Raw genomic sequence first — 19,897 nt, 5'->3', positions numbered from 1 at the left:
CAATCTACAGATGAAGCACCTGACTGCACAGGGCTGGGGAGATCTGAGGATGGAGGGAGTATGGGTCACTCCACATTCAGGGCCCTCTAGTCACTAAAGTCTCTAATGCCTACCAACAGGTGATACATAAGGCTAAGTGGAGGATGAAATCCTTTACAACTAAAAGCGAAGCCACGATGCCCTTACACTCTGGTGCCCAATTCACTTAGGCTCCCCTCCAGAGTATGATGGAAAGCAGTAAGCAGTGTAGAGGTAATCCTAAGTTTCTCCATAGCCTCCCTCTCCCTCTGTCAAGTGTACCCTTCACCCCTCTGCTGAGAGAAGGAGCAGTCTAGAGAGAGGGACCAGAGACAGAAGTACCCTCACCATTAAAATACTGTCCCATGGCTGCTGCACATCAAAGATGAAGGTCTGCTCCAAAGCTGCATAAAACAAGTTTAATTTCCAACCAGGGTCACAGTCATCGCGTATCCCACATTTTGAGCAAGGAGAGAGAAGGTGAGTTATTAAACATGTACAGTCTACATTCCAGAGGAGAACAAAAAGAAGAGAAAAACCAGTTCAGAACTGCAGTTACCACTGTAACACCACAAAACAAACTCTGGAGGGGAGAGGGGCAGAGGGGAATCTCTAGAGGGGGAAGAAAAGGGCTGTAACAAAGGAAAGCGTAAAATTAAATCTACCAGAGGAGAGTGTGGGAGGGAGCAGGCAACAATGGAATGAGAAACCCAATCCAAAAAGAGCTTTCAGGTGAATGGGAATGTAGAAAGAACCACCCCTGCCAAGGGCCTAGCAGCCAGGGATACTACCAACATCACTTACTGCCCCCTGCTGGATGGATCCTTGAGCAGCACCAAGGCAACCTCCAAGACTGCTTCCTAACACCGCAGGCCCCCTGGTCTCTGGAGCCCCCCAAAACAAGGTAGGGGTGGGCCTAAAATAAGAAAACCTAATTGGGACTGCCATCTGACTAGGGAGGGTCAGACTGGGAGGCAGGAGAAAAGGCAAAATCCTCAGCTACTGCAAAAACCGAGTGTGGGGAATCCCTAAGTAAGAAGGAAACAAGAAAAGGGGAGACAAGCAACAGCAGTGAATGAGCTAAGAAGGCAAAGGAGAGGGTTCAGGAAAGGGAGGCAACAGGAGCAGAAGCAAAAAAATGAGGAAACAGGCAGAGGCAAACGAAAGCAGTGGAGGGAAGCAAATGTGGGGTCAGGGGAGTAAATACATGTTAAAATGAAACAGAAGCTCCAGCACACCTCTCCCCTCACCCCTGCCACACACACACACACACACACACACACACACACACACACAGGCCTAGAGGTCAGGAGACCTGCACACTCCCACTGCATCTTGTGTAAATAGTACATCACTAAGGAACTGGCACTGAGGGAGACACCCCTGGAACCTCTCTTTCACAGTTCAACCTGGGGTAGGGTGGGGGTACTGATCTGCTTGTTGTAGACAAGAGTGGCAGGAAGCCTGGCCCCTTGGGGTGGGGCTTGGGACAGTCCTTCTGGGAAGGGGTCCCTCAGCCATGCTGTGGGGAGCCTAGGCCCTGATCTTAGCAGAAAGGTTATGGGCGGCCGTTTTGGAGCTCAGGGCGCAGCCAGCACACACAGGAGCCCACCGAAAAGCCACGGCTTCACAGAAACCGCAAAGTCAGGACCCGGGCCAGGACCTCAGGGACAAGTGCTCCCTGTAAACAGGGAGACGCAGTAGCAGCAGCTTCTGAACAACTACATAATAATGGTGGGAGGACCCTGAAGACCACTGCATCCCACCAGCACCAACAACTACTTCAGAGTTCAATTTCCTCCACTCCAACCCTCAAATTGATTTATGGGAAGTGGGTGAGACGGGCAGGGGAAAACTGTTGGGACGGAGTGGGGAGGGACAGCAGGATAGTCTGAGGGTCTAGAAACAGAATAGAAAATTTTCAGCCTTCAGCACATCCTGGACTAGAAAAAGAGAGAAGTGGAGAATAAGGGAATTGAAACTGAGGTCTGCTATGTCACCCCCACTCCCCTTGCTCCCCATGTAACCACCCAGCCAGCCCTGGTCAGGCCAGCAGGACTACTAGGGTGGGGAAACTTCTGACAAAGGACAGATGAACCACCCAGTCCTCGAGATCAGAAGACAAGGAGGAGTATGGGAAAGCGGGGATAGACTGACCCATGCCTCACCTTCTCCTAACAACACAAGAGGATGAGGATGGAAGTCCTGAGGCCCATCCCCCAGTGCTCTGGATCCCAAACATACCCCCATGGTCTTGCTCTCCCCACCTTCATCACAAGCTCCTGAGGAACAGATCTAAGGAGGAGGATCAGCTGAACACTGGGCCGGTAAGAGTGAGTGGGCTCTTCTCTCCCTCCCACTAACGAGGCAGGGCAAAATGGCATCTCCTCAGGAACAGTCATCTAGAGATAAACACCACCCCCTGCCCTGAATGGGGTGGAGAGAGGGGCACAAGGAAGATGGTGGTGGAAAATCCGTCATCCTTCCTATCATCCAGAAAAACCTACCTGCAGCGAGGAGAGGAACCAGTGCAAGACTGGGGCAGCCTTCCCTCTATCTTCTTCCCTTTATCTCACCAACGCGGGAGGAGCAGATAGGAGGCTGGAGTGGGCAGTGACCTGGCCCCAGCCCAGCTGCACTCCACCCCCACCCTTCTCCCTGGCCCCCGCATATATATCTCTCTATACATGTATATACACGCGCACACATGCACGCACACACAGAGAGGCCCGTGCAATTTCCATGTAGAACAGGGAGAGAGTGACAAAGGAAAGGAAGACGGGGAGTGGGAGAGGGACCTGTGGGGAAAGAGAAGGGACTGAGATGCCAAGAGCACAGCAACCAGAGCCAAATGAAGCGAACGGAGAGAATACCCCACCCCACCTCCCAAACCCCAGAGGGTGAGGGGGGGGGGTCACCCATGAAACCATAACAACCTTGTTTTTTGTTTTAAATCCGATAAATTGGAATGATTCATCATCAGAACAGCAACTGGGGACTGGTCATGGACAGGGGAGCAGAGGGGAAGCAGGAGAGGCAAGGCTCTTGTTGGGCATGCGGACATGATACCCAGGGCCCTGGCCACACTGGCAATGGGAAGGAAGGGGCAAGGTTGGGGCAGGGCTGGGGCAGGGAGACAGTAGGTATGTCAGGGGTGGGTGGGGTGGTCGGAAAGGGCTGCCTGGCTCTCACTTCTTGTTTTTGAGCTGATTGGCCAGCCAGTCCAGGCCTTCGTACAGCCCGTCCCCGCTGGTGGCACAGGTGGCCTGAATGTACCAGTTGCGGTGACGCAGGGAATGCAGGCCCAACTTGTCTGTGATCTCAGCAGCGTTCATAGCATTAGGCAAATCCTGGAGCACGAAGGAGACACACAAAAAGGAGGCTCAGGATCTTTCAAAAGCTTCTACAGCACCCATCTACCAAAGAGATGTGTCCCAGCACCCTCTCCTCTTCCTTCACTGTAGGAACCCAAACAAGGTTGTAAAGAGTTGCTTTGGATTTCTTTATCCTAGAGCTAGAGACCCAAGTTGCTAAGGGTCATTCCACTGGAGAATCGCAAACCAAATATAGGGTTGGTAGGGAAGTGAAGAGGTGATTCTGACTGGGCACAGAATCAGGTCTGACTGTAGGAGTGAGGGCAGTTCCACTAGAGCAGACAACAGGGGAGAACGAAGGAATGAGTTTGGGGTATTTACCACACCAATCCCGGAGGACAGAAATGTCACTAATTAAAGCGGGGCAGGGGGACAGGAGGAGGAGCATAAAGGAGCCAGCTAATCATACTTCCCATCAAGGAACCAGCTAATCATACTTCCCATCGTTCCAAAATTGAGAACAAAGGGACGCCCAGGTGGCTCAGGGGTTTAGCGCCTGCCTTCGGCCCAGGGCATGATCTTGGGGTCCTGGGATCGAGTCCCACATCGGGCTCCCTGCGTGGAGCCTGCTTTTCCTTCTCCTTCTGCCTGTGTCTCTGCCTCTCTGTGTCTCTCATGAATAAATAAAATCTTTAAAAAAAAATTGATAACACAGTCACAGGGCTTCCCCCCTACAATGAGCCCCAACACCTATGATTTCCACGGCCAGGCTGACCTCTCTCAAATCCATGGGTGAGGAGAAGTCTCACCTGTTTGTTTGCAAAGACAAGGAGCACTGCATCCCGGAGCTCATCCTCTGCCAGCATCCTCATCAGCTCCTCCCGGGCCTCATTTACTCGCTCCCGATCATTGCTGTCGACCACAAATATCAACCCTAGGGAGGCAGAGCATGGGGTGCATAAGACAGCAGCTGAACTCCCCCTCTCATAGCCCCCACTGAAAGACAACACCTGCCATATACTCCCCAAATATTTGCTCCCTTTCCTCCCTTTCCTCCTTTTCTCCCACCTCTAGGAGCTGCAGGGCAAAGACTGCCCACAACTGAAGAAGACAGCCACACCACCTGCTCACACCCAACCAACCCATGTCAAGCTGGGCGATTCATATGCCATACCTTGGGTGTTCTGGAAGTAGTGTCTCCAGAGAGGTCGAATCTTGTCCTGGCCACCCACATCCCAAACTGTGAAGCTGATATTCTTGTATTCCACTGTCTCCACGTTGAACCCTTTGGAAAAAACAGACAATGGCCACTTGGCCTCAAACACTAGGCCTGCAAACAATACTCCACTGGTTTGTTTCTGTCTCCCCCAGCCTGGCTCTGAGTCTAGCATAGGAAAGAAAGCTAAGGCTTTCTCAGGCCTGGTATTCCCTGGCCTAATAGTCTAAAGGCCAAAAAGAAAACCTTAGATAAAGAGTGGAAACGAATGAGGAGGGCCAGTCAGAAGGTTCTCAACCCCCTTGGTAAGATGAGCTAACCTTCTCCGCTCATTCTCTGCCTCTCCCTCCTGCAAAGAAATGACTCAGTCCCATTCCTGTACCTCAGCAGCAGTCTGCTGCCGCTAAGAAGTAGGGCCTAGGAAACACAGTGGAGAAAAAGCGAGCTTAGTCCTGGAGCCAGACTAAGTGGCAGACTAAATGCAGAACCAGTGGACAATGATGATCTGGAGCCCCAAATGTTCTCCCTCCCACAGGCAGGTTTTAACCAGGATCAGGGCCACTGAGGATCTAAACTGAAACAACTCCTGGCCTCTGGCAGGAACATCAAAGCCTTTCACCCGCTTTCCAAACAACACAGAGAACAAACCAGCTCAGTGCCTGAGGGCAACTGTTCAGTGCCAGGCTGCGGAAGTTCCCGCATCAGAGAAGGCCCAAGTAGGTGGGCAAACGGCAGCCCCAGCACCTGCTAATAAGCTAAATAACCATCCTTCCCTGAATCCCCTCAAGTTGCATGGACTTGCCTGGTGGCCAGGTGGGGGATCTAGGAATAGGTCCTTTGCCTGGCCCAGCAGTCGGCGTGAAAGCGGACATCTAAGCTGTGCCCTTACCAATGGTAGGGATGGTGGTAACGATCTCCCCCAGTTTCAGCTTATACAGGATGGTGGTCTTTCCTGCAGCATCCAGGCCCACCATCAGGATGCGCATCTCCTTCTTCCCAATCAGGCTTTTCAGAAGGTTTCCAAAGATATTACCCATGATCACAGCAACCACTTTCTGAGGATAGGAGGGCTCAAGTGGGGGCAGTGGCAGTCTGGTTTTGGCCTGGTCCCGGGTGTGGAGAACTTGATCCTAGGCAAAGAAACATAAACTCATTACCACCATCTGCTAGTCAGGATTTCGTGTAAATGGGATTTGCCAAAGTCATAGCTGGAGTTCATTACATACTGAGAGCCTGAGGGCACTATAAAGATCATGTCCCACTCAGACACATCCTGAGTCTTTGGGAGCAGAAACAGAGCAGTGAACATTCAGGACACCTGCTCTGCCATAATGTACCTGTGTGACTTTGGACGAGTTATTCCACTGTCCCTATCTGTCCCTATAAATGGAGTGGATTGAATTAGATGGCTTCGGCAGTCCCCTCATACTGCACAAGGCCTTGTAAAACCATGAGTACCCCTCCCTCTCCCAACCTTACCCTGAGACTCCTGGAAAGGCTGGGAAAGGAGGGAGTGGAATGAGGAGTGGCTCTTCGTGACTCCTAACAAGATTCAGGCTTGCCAGGTTCCCAAGGTCCATGTTCAAATCAAGAGACTCCCCTACTTCTTCTATATTTCTCCAATTCCACCTCCCTTCTGCACTCCATCCATTTTGGATGGATCCAAAATCCATCAGGAAGAAATAAGCTGGAGGTGTGCCCTAGTCATACAACGGGGCACCTAGGTTATCCCTCATTCCTAGGCTTGCCGTGGCCCATCTAAGGACAGCTTCTCCACATTCTCTACCTGCAATGAGGCAGTCACCTCATTCTCTGCCTCCTCCCTAACCCCCTTCGGTCTATCCTCCACATAGCAGCCTGACTGCTTTTAAAACCAAAATCAGGTCATGCTGCCTCTCGGTTCAAAACCCTCTCTTGGCTTCCTATCTCCCTTTCAGTAAAACCCATGCCATACCGTGGCTTACAAGGTTCTGCATGATTCACATTCCTGTTTCTCTACTATTCTCCCCTTACCTTATCCTACTTCAATTCCCCAACACTTTCCTGCCTCAAAGCTTTTGTACTTGCTATTGGCTCTGCCCTGAACGCCCCTCTCTCAGATAACCTTCATGGAGTAGTCCCTTACTTCCTTCAGGTATCACGTGAATGTCACCTTATCAAAGAGGCCTTCCACAACCACATCTAATACACGCATGTTGCTCTTTACCCCATTTACCCCACTTCATTTTTCTTCATAGCATTTCTCACCGTCGGACACCCTGCACATTTGTTTCTCACTGTACTGATTTCCTCCCACTACAATGTCAGCTCCTTATCTATTTTGTTCACTGCCATGTTTCCGGTACCTTGTGTAGCGCCTGGTACGTAGCAGCTGAATAACTAAAACTCCCAGGGTCTGATACTGACCTTACTAAGCAGCTCACTTAGACTTATGCCTGGCGCCTACTAGGATCTTAACTATCTGCTAAGAAAATGAAGACAGCAGTAAGAAGCATTAGAAAAGTATAAAATCCCTAACTTCTTACCACCCATTGCCTCCAAAAGACGGAATCCTAGAGTCATTCATTCCCTCTCTTCTTCCCTCCCTTATTGATGGCATAGGACAGCCACAGAAATGCACCTCTGAGACAATGAAATAGGGGTTAAGAATCACCCATGCCAGCCAGCTCTCTGTGCCTGCAGGAGACATGTGTCAGCGGGCAGCTTATTCAGCAATCACCATATGCCAGCTGCTGGCATCCTCTATATAGTCTGGGAAGCAGAAGAACACCCCCCCACCCAAAAAAAAAAACCAAAAAAAAAACCAGCAGGCGAAGGAACAGGTCAAGACAGAGTGCATCCAAACCCAAGAATGTGAAAGGTGGATGGGGAGGAATCAGATTTACAAGCTAAAGCATGGAGGTTTAGTGGGAGTTTAGCTGTTTTCTCAAAAAATATTTCAGTTTTGTTTGTTTCCTACTCTCCTCAGTTTGCAGCAAATTCCAGACTAGTACAAAGGAGCCAGATCGACAGCCCCTGGAGACCAAAGTACTAGTTTGTCCAAAAAACAGAAACAATGAGTGCTTATGGAGTGTTTCATCTTCAAAGGCCTTCCCAGACATCCACTAATGAGCCAGGCGTGGTGCTCCTGGTAGGCTCCTCAGATGAGCCCTGCCCCTGACCCAGAGGGCTCACACCCCAGGGAGAGGACCTGGCTCAACCTTAGGGCTCAAATTGAGCCAAGTCGCCCACTAGCCATCCTCCCTGCCCATCCTGCGTCAACCCACCCAGGCAGACAGGTCCCGGAGGATCCCTAGGCAGGAAGGGACATCTGCCCAGCTACTAAGATCAAATTCCATCAACCCTGACAATCCGTAGTAATCAGACTTCTGGTTCTGCTACCTTCTCCGCCAGAAATTTAAACCTTTCCCAAGTCTTCCTAGTCTTTATCTTGTTTCCTAGTCAGGTCTCCTCTTCTCCAGCTCCAAATGATACTTTGCTTTAAGTCTTTGGCCCAGGTTCTGGAATGAATTTATATCACACGTTTACCTGGTTGTCCTTCATGAATGAAGTGATTGCTGATTAAAGGATCACCAACCGTGAGTACAGCAGTGGCTGAAAAATACCCCTCATCCCAAAACACGCATACACTGTCCTTTAGTTTGCTTCTTTGCCAACCTAGCATGCTAACGTCTTGGTTCAAAAGCTGATCCAAAAAAAAAAAAAAAAAAAAAAAGCTGATCCCAGTGTTACACTTAATTTACTGGCATGCCCCTGAATTATTCGAACTACTCATGTGGCACTTACTACCTTGTGGAGCTTTTTGCCTGTTTTAGATGTCTGTACATTTACTGTCTCTCCAGTTTAACTGTATTTTCCATGGGCAAGGACTATGCCTTTTATTTATTTTGGATCTGTCCCCACTCCCAGTGACAAGCCCACTATAGGAGTTCAACCAAGCACACGGGCTGATTTAAGTCTCTGAGGATAACCTTTTATCATTTCTTCTACTCTAGCACTACTTGGTAGCTCTGTGTAATGCACAGATGGTTTCTTAGATATCCTGTCAATTCTTGGCCATTTCCCACACCATATCTGGCCCCAAGACTGGTTTGGAAACACCGTCAAATAACTAGAAGACTAAAATCGGTGGAATTTTCTCTTGCCGTTTAATATACAATGGGGCTGATGGATAAATGATGAAATGTCCATGTAGTCACTGCATGTCCTCTTGGGGCAGCACAGCACCTTGAAATTAGTGCACACTGTGACTCCTCTAATATAATCAGGAGCTGGACTCAGATGAGCATTCCAAAGTGGGTGTTGGTTTTCTTGTCCTGGCTTTCTCTGCCCCTATTACCAGAGAACATGCTGCATCTACCTGGAGGATGGTAGCAACTTTCAGCTTTGTGCCATGAACACAAATCTTGGGCTATATAGCTGATTTTCACTTTCACCCATAATGTATTCCTAGAAAAAGCTCTGGGAAGCAGAATGGCAAAAAATACATAAACCCTGGATTGTTTCCCTATGAACCGTACAGCCTATAGTTACTCTCTTTTACCACAGATGGCACTCCTGTGTCGACAGGGCAAAATGCCAGGGTTCCATGGGCTGTTAAAAACCAGGAATCAGCAGTTAAAACTGAAGGTGAGTGGCTTAGGATGAAAAATGGACAGCAACAATATCCCTATTATTAAACAAGTATATCTCAATATCCTATTTTACAGTCATAAACTTTGTTATCAGTGGTACAAATAACAAGTAAAGCTCTTTAAGTGTGTTCCAGTACAATCTGTGTGGAACCCTGCAGGAGCACACTGCCCGATTTAAGCTTCATCTGAGGATATCCTTGCTGAGGACTACTTACTACCGCCCATCCTCCCACCCCCCCAGGAGAGGCAGGCTGTTGCTATAACTGACTGCTCAGCCATCCTGACTTGTGTGTATTGTAGGAAAATGCCTGCCTCACTCCAAGTGATTCTGAGAGTCACAGCTCAGTCTGCCACACACAACTCCCCACACCTGACTCTGGTGGCTGACTCAGGCTTGCATTCTAGGACACCTACCTCTGAGGAGACACTTCTGATCGGACCACCTCCTCCTCTTCAGGCTGCATGGGTCTAGGGAAAGGAAGACCAGGGTCTCCCAAACCCTCTGCTGCTAGGCAGGGTGCACTAAAAGCAGCTTTGTTCCCAGATAATTTTCACATTGAGTTATCACTAATAGAGATGCTATTTTTAGCACAGCCAATGGAGCAGACCAATAAAATCTAGGGAAACAAAAGCAGGGTCTGCCTGTATTTAGTTTCCTTAGCACAGCTGGCTTGTGACCTCTATAAACTTTCCAAGTTTTTGTCTCAAGAGCACTGTAATCACAAGCACACAAACTCCTAGATAAGTATCTCAATGACTTCTGCTGGACTCAGAGATTTCCCATAGCCAAGAAATAGCTTCTGATGTCAGCTTCCATCCATTCACTAAGCACTTATTGGGTATAAAGAACTAGGGATACAAAGAGGAAGACAACTTCTGTCTTCATGACACTCAGTCAATGGGAGGCAAAGAGACTAGCAAGGAGAGAATTACAAAACAGTGCAAGGGTAAGGGTGGGATAAGCACCTAGTATTACAGGGACAGAAAGCTGGTGTAGTTAATCAAGACTTAAGGGCAAGGGACACCTGGGTGGCTCAGGGGTTGAGCGTCTGCCTTCGGCTCAGGGCAGGCTTAGGGCATGCTCCTGCATCCAGGGATTGAGTCCCCCATTGGGCTCCCTGCGAGGAGCCTGCTTCTCCCTCTGTGTCTCTGCCTCTATGTGTCTCTCATGAATAAATGAATAAAATCTTAAAAAAAAAAAAAAAAAAAAAAAACTGAGGTCTAAAGGGCAATTCCCGCACAGGATTCTCAGATCACCCCTGAGTGACTTGCAAAGGAAGAGGAGGAAGTAATCAAACAATAAAGAGAGAGTCAGGGAGAGGGAACAGAGTGTCAAAAGCATAAAGACCTGAGTCAGAGACAGCACTTTTCACTAGCCAAAGCCCAGTGCTTCTGGGAGTCAGCGTATTTGAATGCCACACAGTGAGTAAAAGGAAATGACAACACATGAGGGATAAGCAGGGACTAGATCATGAAGGGCCTTAAAGGCCATACTGAGTAACGTGATCAAGTATGTGCTTTAGAAGGACCTTCTTTACCTGGGTGGCTCAGTGGTTGAGCATCTGCCTTCAGCTCAGGGCACGATCCCAGGGTCCTGGGATGGAGTCCCACATGGGGCTCCCCACAGGAAACTTGCTTCTCCCTTTGCCTATCTCTCTCTCTCTCTCTCTCTCTCTCTCTCTCTCTCTCTCGGTGTCTCTGATGAATAAATAAATAAACAAATAAATCATTCTGGCAGTCATGTAGGGTAAATTAAAAGGTGGAAAAGACTTGAGGTAGAGAGATCATATGGGAGCTACAGTAATACAGCTAAGAAATCTAAAGTTCTTAACTAGAGGTGGCAATAAAAAGGAAAAGTCAGGTTTGAAACATCAAAATAGTAAAATACACACGATTTGACAACTGATTAAATATAGGAAGGAAGAGTCCAAGAGTCAAACATGATTCCCAGGTCTGGCCTGCGTGATCTAGTGGCATTTCTTCAGCCAAGAAATACAAGAGGAACAGAACTGAGATTGAAGATATTTGTTTTTAGATTTAACTTTGATTTTGAGATGCTAGGGTATGAAGCTCAGAATAAAGTCTGGGCTAGATATGTGGAAATCATCTGCAGAGACAGTAACTGAAGCCATAAGAGAAACCAAGATCTAGGATGAGAGCAGTTACTGGCTATCTACCCAAAGAGCCATTCTTCCCCTTCTTTCTTCTAACAGAACCCTTAATCTGTCCAGATGCTGGGGTCGGGGGTATAAAGATACCCTTTCCCAGTCCTATGGTACGAAAACTGCAGCCTAAGGGATGTAGGCATCCCATTTCCCTTGCCAGTGACCGAGTCACGAGTGGTCATGTACTAATTCTAGTCAATAAGATATGGAGAATGTCTGCTGGGAGTATCTGAGAAAGTTTTCTTCAATCTTAAAAAAAAAAAAAAAAAGACATATAGTAACATTCTCTTATCCAGCCTTTCGATGTTAATGTCAAAGAATGAGACGCTGGAGTAATTCTGAGAACATGAAGAGACAAACCTAAGAGCTCTAGGAGGTCAGAGCAGAAAAATGAAGAAAGTTTGGGTCCTTAATAATGTAGAGATGGTGGATTAAAAAACAAGTGTTCTAGCTCTAGATTTCTGTGTGTGTGTGTGTGTGTGTGTGTGTGTGTGTGTGTGTGTACAGGGGAATATACATAACACAATTCACCGTTTTGACCATTTTTAAGTGCACAGTTCAGTGGCATTAAGTACATTCACACTGGGCAGCCCTGGTGGCGCAGTGGTTTAGCACCGCCTGCAGCCTGGGGTGTGATCCTGGAGACCTGGGATCGAGTCCCGCATCGGGCTTCCTGCATGGAGCCTGCTTCTCCCTCTGCTGTGTCTCTGCCTCTCTTCCGCTCTCTCGAAATAAATAAATAAATATTTTAAAAATAAATAAAAAAGAAAAGTACATTCACACTGTTGTGTAACCATCACCACCATCCATCTCCAGAACTTTTTAATCTTCCCAAACTGAAATTCTGTAACTGTTAACCTATAACTGCATTTCCCCTACCTCCAGCACCTGGCAACCATCATTCTACGTATGTCTCTATGAATTTGACTATTCTATGTGCTTCATATACGTGGAATCATAGTTTTTGTCCTTTGGTGTCAGACTTATTTTACCTAGACTTCAAGCTATATGCTTTAATAAATCTATTTGTCTGGGACACCTGGCTGGCTCAGCAGTTGAGCACCTGCGTTCAGCTCAGGGTGTGATCCGGGAGTTCTGGGATCGAGTCCCGTTTCAGGCTCCCTGCATGGAGCCTGCTTCTCCCTCTGCCTAGGTCTCTGCCTCTCTCTCTCTCTCTCTCTCTGTCTCTCATGAATAAATAAATAAAATCTTTTTTAAAAAAGATAAATCTATTTGTCATTTAAGTCACAGATGTGTTTTCTATCTTTTGCAACTGATGGTACAACTCTCACTGATATATCTAGGGATAATGCCTACAGTGGGATCAGAGAAAGACCAAAAGCAGAAACTTGGGGTAGGTGGACATTTAAAGCAGTGGGCAAAAACAGAGGCCAGGAAAGAGAGTAAGAAGCAACCAGAGGGGCTGAAAGGACATCAAGACAGTAAGACATCACAGACACCAATGAGGAAAAAACATTTTTAAAAAAGGCAGGAGGGGACACCTGGGTGGCTCAGTGGTTGAGTGTCTGCCTTTGGCTCAGGGTGTGATCCCAGAGTCCCCAGATCAGTGCCACATCGGGCTCCCTGCATGGAGCCTGCTTCTCCCTCTGCCTGGGTCTCTGCCTCTCTCTCTCTGTGTCTCTCATGAATACATAAATAAAATCTTAAAAAAAAAAAGGCAGGCAGGTCAAAGGCTGTAGAAAGGGCAAATTAGGGGATCCCTGGGTGGCTCAGTGGTTTAGCTTAGCGCCTGCCTTTGGCCCAGGGGCGAGATCCTGGAGTCCTGGGATCGAGTCCCACATCACTTCTCCCTCTGCCTGGGTCTCTGCCTCTCTCTCTCTCTCTCCTATCATGAATAAATAAATAAAAGTGAAAGAAAGAAAGAAAGAAAGAAAGAAAGAAAGAAAGAAAGAAAGAAAGAAAGAAAGAAAAGAAAGAAGAAAGAAAGAAAGAAAGAAAGAAAGAAAGAGAGAGAGAAAGAAAGAAAGAAAGAAAGAAAGAAAGAAAGAAAGAAAGAAAGAAAGAAAGAAAGGGCAAATTAAAATAAGGCCTGAGGCTAGGTCTGTTAAGCAGCTGCCTTTCAGCTCAGGTCCCACCAGCTCAGTGGGGAGTCTACTTCTCCCTCTCCTTCTGCCTCTCTCCTCTGCTCATGCTCTCTCTCAAATAAATAAAATCTTTTAAAAATAAATATAAAATTAAAAAGGCCTGAAAGAAAAATAAAATAAAATAAAATAAAAAGGCCTGAAAGGACGCCTGGGTGGCTCAGTCGGCTAAGTCCGACTCTCGTTTTCAGCTCAGGTCATGATCTCTGGGTCATGATCTCAAGGTTGTGAGACTGAGCTCTGCTGTGGTTCTGCGCTCAGTGTGGAGTCTGTTTGAGATTCTTTTCCCTTTCCTCTCCCTCTGCTCCCATTGCCTCCTTATGCCACTCCTGTGCTCTCTCTTAAATAAAATCTTAAAAAAAAAAAAAAGGTCTGAAAGATACCTACTAGGCAATCAATGATGATATTCTTACAAATTAAAATATATCTAAGATTAGGTTCCACTTAACTCAATTATAACAGTGTTTAGGCTCAGGCCAGAATCATTAAGCCAGTTTCCCTTCTAGTCTGACAAGAGGACTCCAGTACAGAAGAACCTCCAAGAAGGCCACATTATTAAGCAAAGAAAGATCCTAACTTGCCTTGTCTGATTAGAGACCTAAACACACCTGGGAAGAGCCTGGCTTTTCCATGACCAACCAACAAGTGAGTCAGAACAGAGAATCAGGTCTGTTTCAGAATACATGGCCAGATAAAAAAGTGACAAGATAAAAACTAGACTCATTTGTTTCTTTGGAACATTCCACAGCACTGTCCTCTAACCAAAGCTTTCAGCTTGCCCTATCGTAGAATCTGACCAGCTTACAACTATTCCATCTCCTAATATCCCATGGTTGCTCCAATGCCTACATCTACAGGCTTGGATATTCAGAACACTATGCTTTTTTTTTTTTTTTTTAAAGATTTTATTTACTTATTTGACAGAGAACAGAGCAAGAGAAAGAGCAAGCGGGGGGCAGAGGGAGAGGGAGAGGGAGAGGCAGGCTCCTCGCTGAGCATGGAGCCCAACACAGGGCTCAATCTCAGGACCCCAGGATCATGACCTGAGCCAAAGGCAGACACTTAACTGACTTGAGCCACACATGTACCCCAACACTACACTTTCTTAATTACAAAATCACTAAAATTCCACAAGTAGCCTAAAGCCCTAATAAACCTTTGCCCCAATTTGGTCCCACTTCACAGGTCAAAATGGAGCTGCTGGGACACCTGGGTGGCACAGCAGTTGAGCGTCTGTCTTCAGCTCAGGGTGTGATCCCGGCATCGGGCTCCTTGCAGGGAGCCTGCTTCTCCCTCTGCTTGTGTCTCTGCCTTTCTCTATGTCTCTCATGAATAAATAAATAAAATCTTAAAAAAAAAGGAGCTGCTGGTGAACAGATGACACAGGAAGCTACTGTGTAGACAAAGCCCACCATTACAGAGCAGTCTAAGGGTACAGAAAACAGGGAACTACCTAGCCTATGGAATAAGAGTTATCTGTGATCCCTTAGTACCTGAAATGCTCTCCTACTCTAGGAGTTACCATGGAATGTTTTATTCACATTTGTCTGTTTTGCTTTCCAGAGCTGTAACTTTAACACATTATGAGTCTGACGTACTGGATGGCTAGGCAGGGCTTAAGGCAGCTGGAGCCCAAGGGCCAGTCATCCTCAGGTTGTAAGTACTGTCTGTCCATTACTATTTCCTGTGTATGCCATGATGACAAAAAGCTGGAGGAGTACTTCACTAAACTCTAAGACCCTTGTCAGGAGGGACCATACCTTATTCATGTTTCACATCCCCAGCACCATGGCTACTCTATAATTAGTGACTAACATGCTTGTTTTTGAGGAGTATGGTTCTACTGATGGTCGCAAAACATTTCGGGGGTTGAGGAAGACAGTATTCTATAGGTGATCCCTGATCCTTTTCCTATGCCTGACAAACTCGAGAAATGGTTGCTGTTTTCAGAACCCTATGGTTCAGTTCCTTGGATCAGATTCAAAGGCTTGGGTGAGGGTGGAAGGGGGGACCATATGAAACGCACTCATTATGCTCCTCCCCTATACACCACCACCAGAACAGCTCCATTTTTATCCATTTAATGTATTATTAGACTTCAAATAAGATTTTATATAAGTAACATTTAATTGCTTTTAACAAAAGACGAGCAGGGATGACTGGGTGGCTCAGTGGTTGATGTCTGCCTTCAGCTCAGGGCATGATCCTCGAGTCCTGGGATCGAGTCCCATGTCAGGCTCCCTGCGAGAAGCCTGCTTCTCCCTCTGCCTCTCTGTGTGTCTCTCATGAATAAATAAATAAAATCTTAAAAAAAAAGAAGAAGAGGAGGAGGAGGAAGAGGAGGAGGGGGTCAAAAATCACTGCAACAGAGAGCAAACGTTCTCCTATATCCTAAATCATGCTGAAGTCTAAACATCCGTGTCTGACGCTCTAATGCAAAAGTTCATAAAGGAAGGGTTATACTAGGCTCTCAACAGTAATGGAAGAGCTAAAAGGTACAATGAGATCTGCTATACCCAATCATCTCACCTTTCTTCAGGAATATGGGTGATAATGATGGATCCATGAAATCCTGAGCCATGTCCCTTCTGGTCCATATGGCACAGCAGGTCCTTTGTAGAAGTCCAATGCAAAGCTCTAAAATGTTCATAGAATCCCTACCTCAGCTCTTTCCTTCCTAGTCTATAACATGAGCCTTCAAACATCTGTGGAACTTCCAAATGCTCCCCATGTTTTTTTATTATCAAAAAGCTTTACTAGCACTCTACTTATTTCAACAGATATTGAAAAGGTCTAGCAGAGAGAATTATACAGATATCACAACTCCAGACCTTTATACAGTACATTCTGAAGCATACTCAGAGGCAGACATTTAAAGGAGCTATGACTAAATGAGAAGAGTGGCCTAGGAAATGGAGGATGCTGAAATACTGATTGAGACCTAAAATAAAGGGACCCAGGAATCTAAATCCCTGACCCGGGTCAATAAGAGTGCTCTTGTATAACAGAGTCAACTGTTACCTCAATAATGCTGATTTTTTCTAACATGAACACTCTTCTTGAGCCCCCACATCCTCACCCTGCATCCAAGTTGATGGTTCAGGGCCCCTGCCTCGCTCCCGCTTCACCTCCCACTCAGGCAGCAGGAGCTGCCTCTGTGAAGCTGTGCTGAAAAAAGATTTCATTGCTCATAAGCCTACGACCAGCAAAGAAAGTCATGGGAACAATTGTCCCTCTACACAGGCAGCAAGTTATTCTTTTGTCAACCTCCTCTCTTTTAAGGCAGCCCTGAGTGTTCATGTTATTATTACTATTATGATGATGATTATTAATAGCAACTAACATTTACTTGGGGCTTACTATGTGCTTTGTACTGTAGTAAGTACTTTACATATATCATCTCATTTAATTCTCATGCCTGTACTATGAAGTAGGCATTATCATGCTCTTTACTGATGAGGAAAATGAAGCTAAGGAAGGACAAGTAATTTCACCAAAGTTATACAACTAGTATACAATTAGTACAACTAGTAGAGGAAGGATTTGTTTTTTTATTTATGTATTATAGTCACAGAGAGAGAGAGAGAGAGGCAGAGACACAGGCAGAGGGAGAAGCAGGCTCCATGCACCGGGAGCCCGACGTGGGATTCGATCCCGGGTCTCCAGGATCACACCCTGGGCCAAAGGCAGGCACTAAACCGCTGCGCCACCCAGGGATCCCCTAGAGGAAGGATTTGAACCCAATTTTGTCTGATTCCAAGGTCCACACCATACCATACTGCCTCTAAATTGACCTGCAACAAAAATGGTGAGGAGAGCTAAACACAGTGATATGCTTTGAGTCTCGGGCTGCCTGGCATCCATTTCTAAAGGTTTATGGGGAAGCAGATTCCACAATTTCCCTGTTATTTACTCAGCTTTAACAAACCTGGTTTTAAAGAAGTTCCTCCTTCTAAGCAACAGATCCCACCCACTATCCTCTGAGTCCATTTCCTCTTATCATGACTCCGGTGGAAAAGAGAGCAGCAGAGATGAGCACACACAATATGATCCTCTGTGCACTTGAGACTTCACTTCCACTCTTTCCAGCCTGCCGTCACCCCTCCTTTTATACTTGCATTCAGTTTAATAATAGCAGCTACCATACCCTGGCACCATTTCTGTGCCAGGCACCACATACATACATTGGCTCTCTCCTCTGTAATCTCCAGAATTCCAATTTTGACAATACTGTGAAGGACTTAACGTCTAATGGAGACCCCTTTGCCCACAATAGGGAAGCAGGAGATCTGGGATTTCAGATAAATAATGACTTTGTGTTCTAGTAATACCTTTCTTTTTGGGTCTTAGTTTCCATTATCCGTGCCTGTTTTGTACCTCTCAGGAAGGTGGAGAGACCAAGACTTCTTAATTACAATGCCCAAGGGGCTCTGTACCCTCACTCAGCTATCTCCAGGCACTCTCCCTGACAGCCAACCCATTTCTTTCCTTAAACTGTAGTCAGAAAGCTTGTGGACTTCTATCCATTCACATCCTCTATTGATCCTGAGTGCCTACTGTTTGCAGAGACACTGTGGGAGACACATCATGAAATCCAATCCCTGCAATCAAAATGTTTCATCTCTTTGGAAAGACAAGACCTACACGTAAAAATTATGACGATGCAAGGTAGTAATTCTATGCTGGGAGGCAGGAGGCATGTAAATATGTGATACACTGGGGCCCTGCCCAGCTAAACCCAAGGTCAGTGATTCATTCCGGGAAAAGGTGACCTCCTTGGATCAGCTTCTTTCTTAAAATGAGCTTTCAGAGACATGTTATTCAAACTCGGGCCTAATGTGCAACAACCAATTCAATGCTCCACTCCAGTCACATTTAGTGGAGACACTTACCCCAAGAAGCTCAAGACAAAATGGCAGCAAAGATGGTCACCACCTGATTAAGGACAGGAGAGAAAAGTATGCAGAGACTAGATTCTGTCCTGTTGCACTGACCCAAGCAATCAGACTCCTGCAGCAGATCTCCTACTCATAAAACTTTCATGCCACAGTCCAGGGGTGACCCAATCCAACAGCATCAGAGGCAGGTTTTGAGTTACGCTTCTCCCTCCACTGGATGACCTCACTATTTCTTCTCACTCCTGACCACATACCACACTCCTCCTGGCCTGGCCAGAGGGAGACAGGCAGTAATGCAACCCAGAAAGAAGGGAACTCCCCCAAAAAAGGGGAGCTACCACTTTGCTATTCAAGCGGCCGGGTTTAATAAGGGAACTCCACCTCCCCCTCCTTCCCTCAAACACTGGTGTAAAGCAATGGCTCCATTTTCTGTTCCGGGAATCCTGGTACTTCCTAAAGAAAGAGAGCGGATTGGAAGACACAAACTCAAAAGCCAAGCGACAAGCTGCTCCCTCCTCCTGGGAGACCGCCCCCGCTTTGCCTGGGGGAGGAAGGCACCACCGCTCCTCTCCCAGCGAGATCTGATCCCCCCCCACCCCCTTCTGCTGCTGCTGCTCCTCCAGCTCCCCACCTGCTGCCCTCTTCTCAACGTGCGGTTCCCAAGACCCAAAGCGCAACCTCTACGGGAACAGCGCCCCTGGGGGTGGGGGTGGAGGGTGGGGGGTGGCCCACTAGCTTCCCCCGGCCAACTGATCCCTAAACCCCTTACGCACTTCTGCCCCACGAAGGGAGTACAGGGTGTCACCGCAGCAAGGCTCTGGTCTTCTAGTACTAAGGTGGAGCAGGAGGGAGGGGGCGAAAAAGCGGCGTTCTCTAGCCCTTTAACAGGAAAAGGATACAGAAGAGTCATCACCGCCCCCGCACCACCTCTCTGGACTGTTTTCCTCCACCGCGACCCCGACCCCGACCCCGACCCCTCTCGGGAGCCCACCTCCTACAGGCGAGGGGAACCTAACTGCAGCCCGGGTCGCCCCCGGCCTGCCAGGCAGAGCACCCATTCGTGTGCGCCCCCCACCCCCACCCCCACCCCAGCTCCGCGTCCTTCAAATGTGGGGGCAGGCGAGAGACCGGCCCGGCACCCCCTCCCCGAGCTCCCGGGTGGGAAGCACCACGCCGCCTCGGGCCCGGCAGGCCGGGGGGCGGGGGTCTGCCTCCTCGGCCCCCACCCCGAGCCTCTCCTCCGCGGGGACCCGCCTTCCTTTCCCCAGCCCCTCACCTGTTCCTGCTCCCAGCTCCGCCGCCGCAGCCGCCGCCTCCGCCCCCGCAGGTTCCGCTCGGCGCTGGTTCCGTTCCCTCCGACTCCCCCCGGCCGATTCCGGCACGGCTGCTCCCCTGGCCGCGCTCCCCGGCTCCCTCCTTCCTTCCCTCCACCTAGCACCGGAAGCCGCGACGGCGACAGGAGCTGTGCGGCGCACCCCCACCCCCAGACCGGGATACTTCCCACCTCCCCGATCGCGCGAGAGCTGCGCGGTGGCGAGCGGCAGTTCTCG

At 48.0% G+C, this 19,897-nt stretch overlaps 1 protein-coding gene across 4 annotated transcripts; it reads right to left on the bottom strand.

Moving 5' to 3' along the window:
* Nucleotides 1–423: 423 nt before the first annotated feature.
* On the bottom strand, nt 424–19,873 carry ARF3 (ARF GTPase 3). Of its 4 annotated transcripts, none has more exons than XM_072765398.1 (7): nt 19,624–19,780; nt 19,121–19,226; nt 18,342–18,384; nt 5,438–5,678; nt 4,507–4,617; nt 4,142–4,266; nt 424–3,368 (listed from the first exon to the last, which is right to left on the bottom strand). In XM_072765398.1, exons 4-7 carry the CDS (start codon nt 5,583–5,585, stop codon nt 3,207–3,209), a joined length of 546 nt encoding a protein of 181 aa, XP_072621499.1. In that variant the 5' UTR covers nt 5,586–5,678; nt 18,342–18,384; nt 19,121–19,226; nt 19,624–19,780; the 3' UTR covers nt 424–3,206. The 4 variants fall into 4 exon arrangements, with proteins under 4 accessions (XP_072621499.1, XP_072621500.1, XP_072621498.1 ...); XM_072765399.1 differs by lacking the exon at nt 19,624–19,780 and adding an exon at nt 19,339–19,394; XM_072765397.1 differs by lacking the exon at nt 18,342–18,384 and having other exon boundaries at nt 19,624–19,857.
* Nucleotides 19,874–19,897: the final 24 nt, after the last annotated feature.

Source organism: Vulpes vulpes, chromosome 8 (genome assembly GCF_048418805.1).
Source record: "Vulpes vulpes isolate BD-2025 chromosome 8, VulVul3, whole genome shotgun sequence".
Lineage (NCBI taxonomy): Eukaryota > Metazoa > Chordata > Mammalia > Carnivora > Canidae > Vulpes > Vulpes vulpes.
This window is presented reverse-complemented; position numbering and strand designations above follow the sequence as displayed.

Excerpts from the sequence above, each read along its gene's own strand:
- ARF3 (XM_026000231.2), bottom strand. The coding sequence starts at position 5,585 with ATGGGTAATATCTTTGGAAACCTTCTGAAAAGCCTGATTGGGAAGAAG. Across the intron at positions 4,618-5,437 it reads TACCACCATCCCTACCATTG|GGTTCAACGTGGAGACAGTG; the intron begins GTAAGGGCACAG and ends TTTTTTCCAAAG. Across the intron at positions 4,267-4,506 it reads CTACTTCCAGAACACCCAAG|GGTTGATATTTGTGGTCGAC; the intron begins GTATGGCATATG and ends CTGCCTCCCTAG.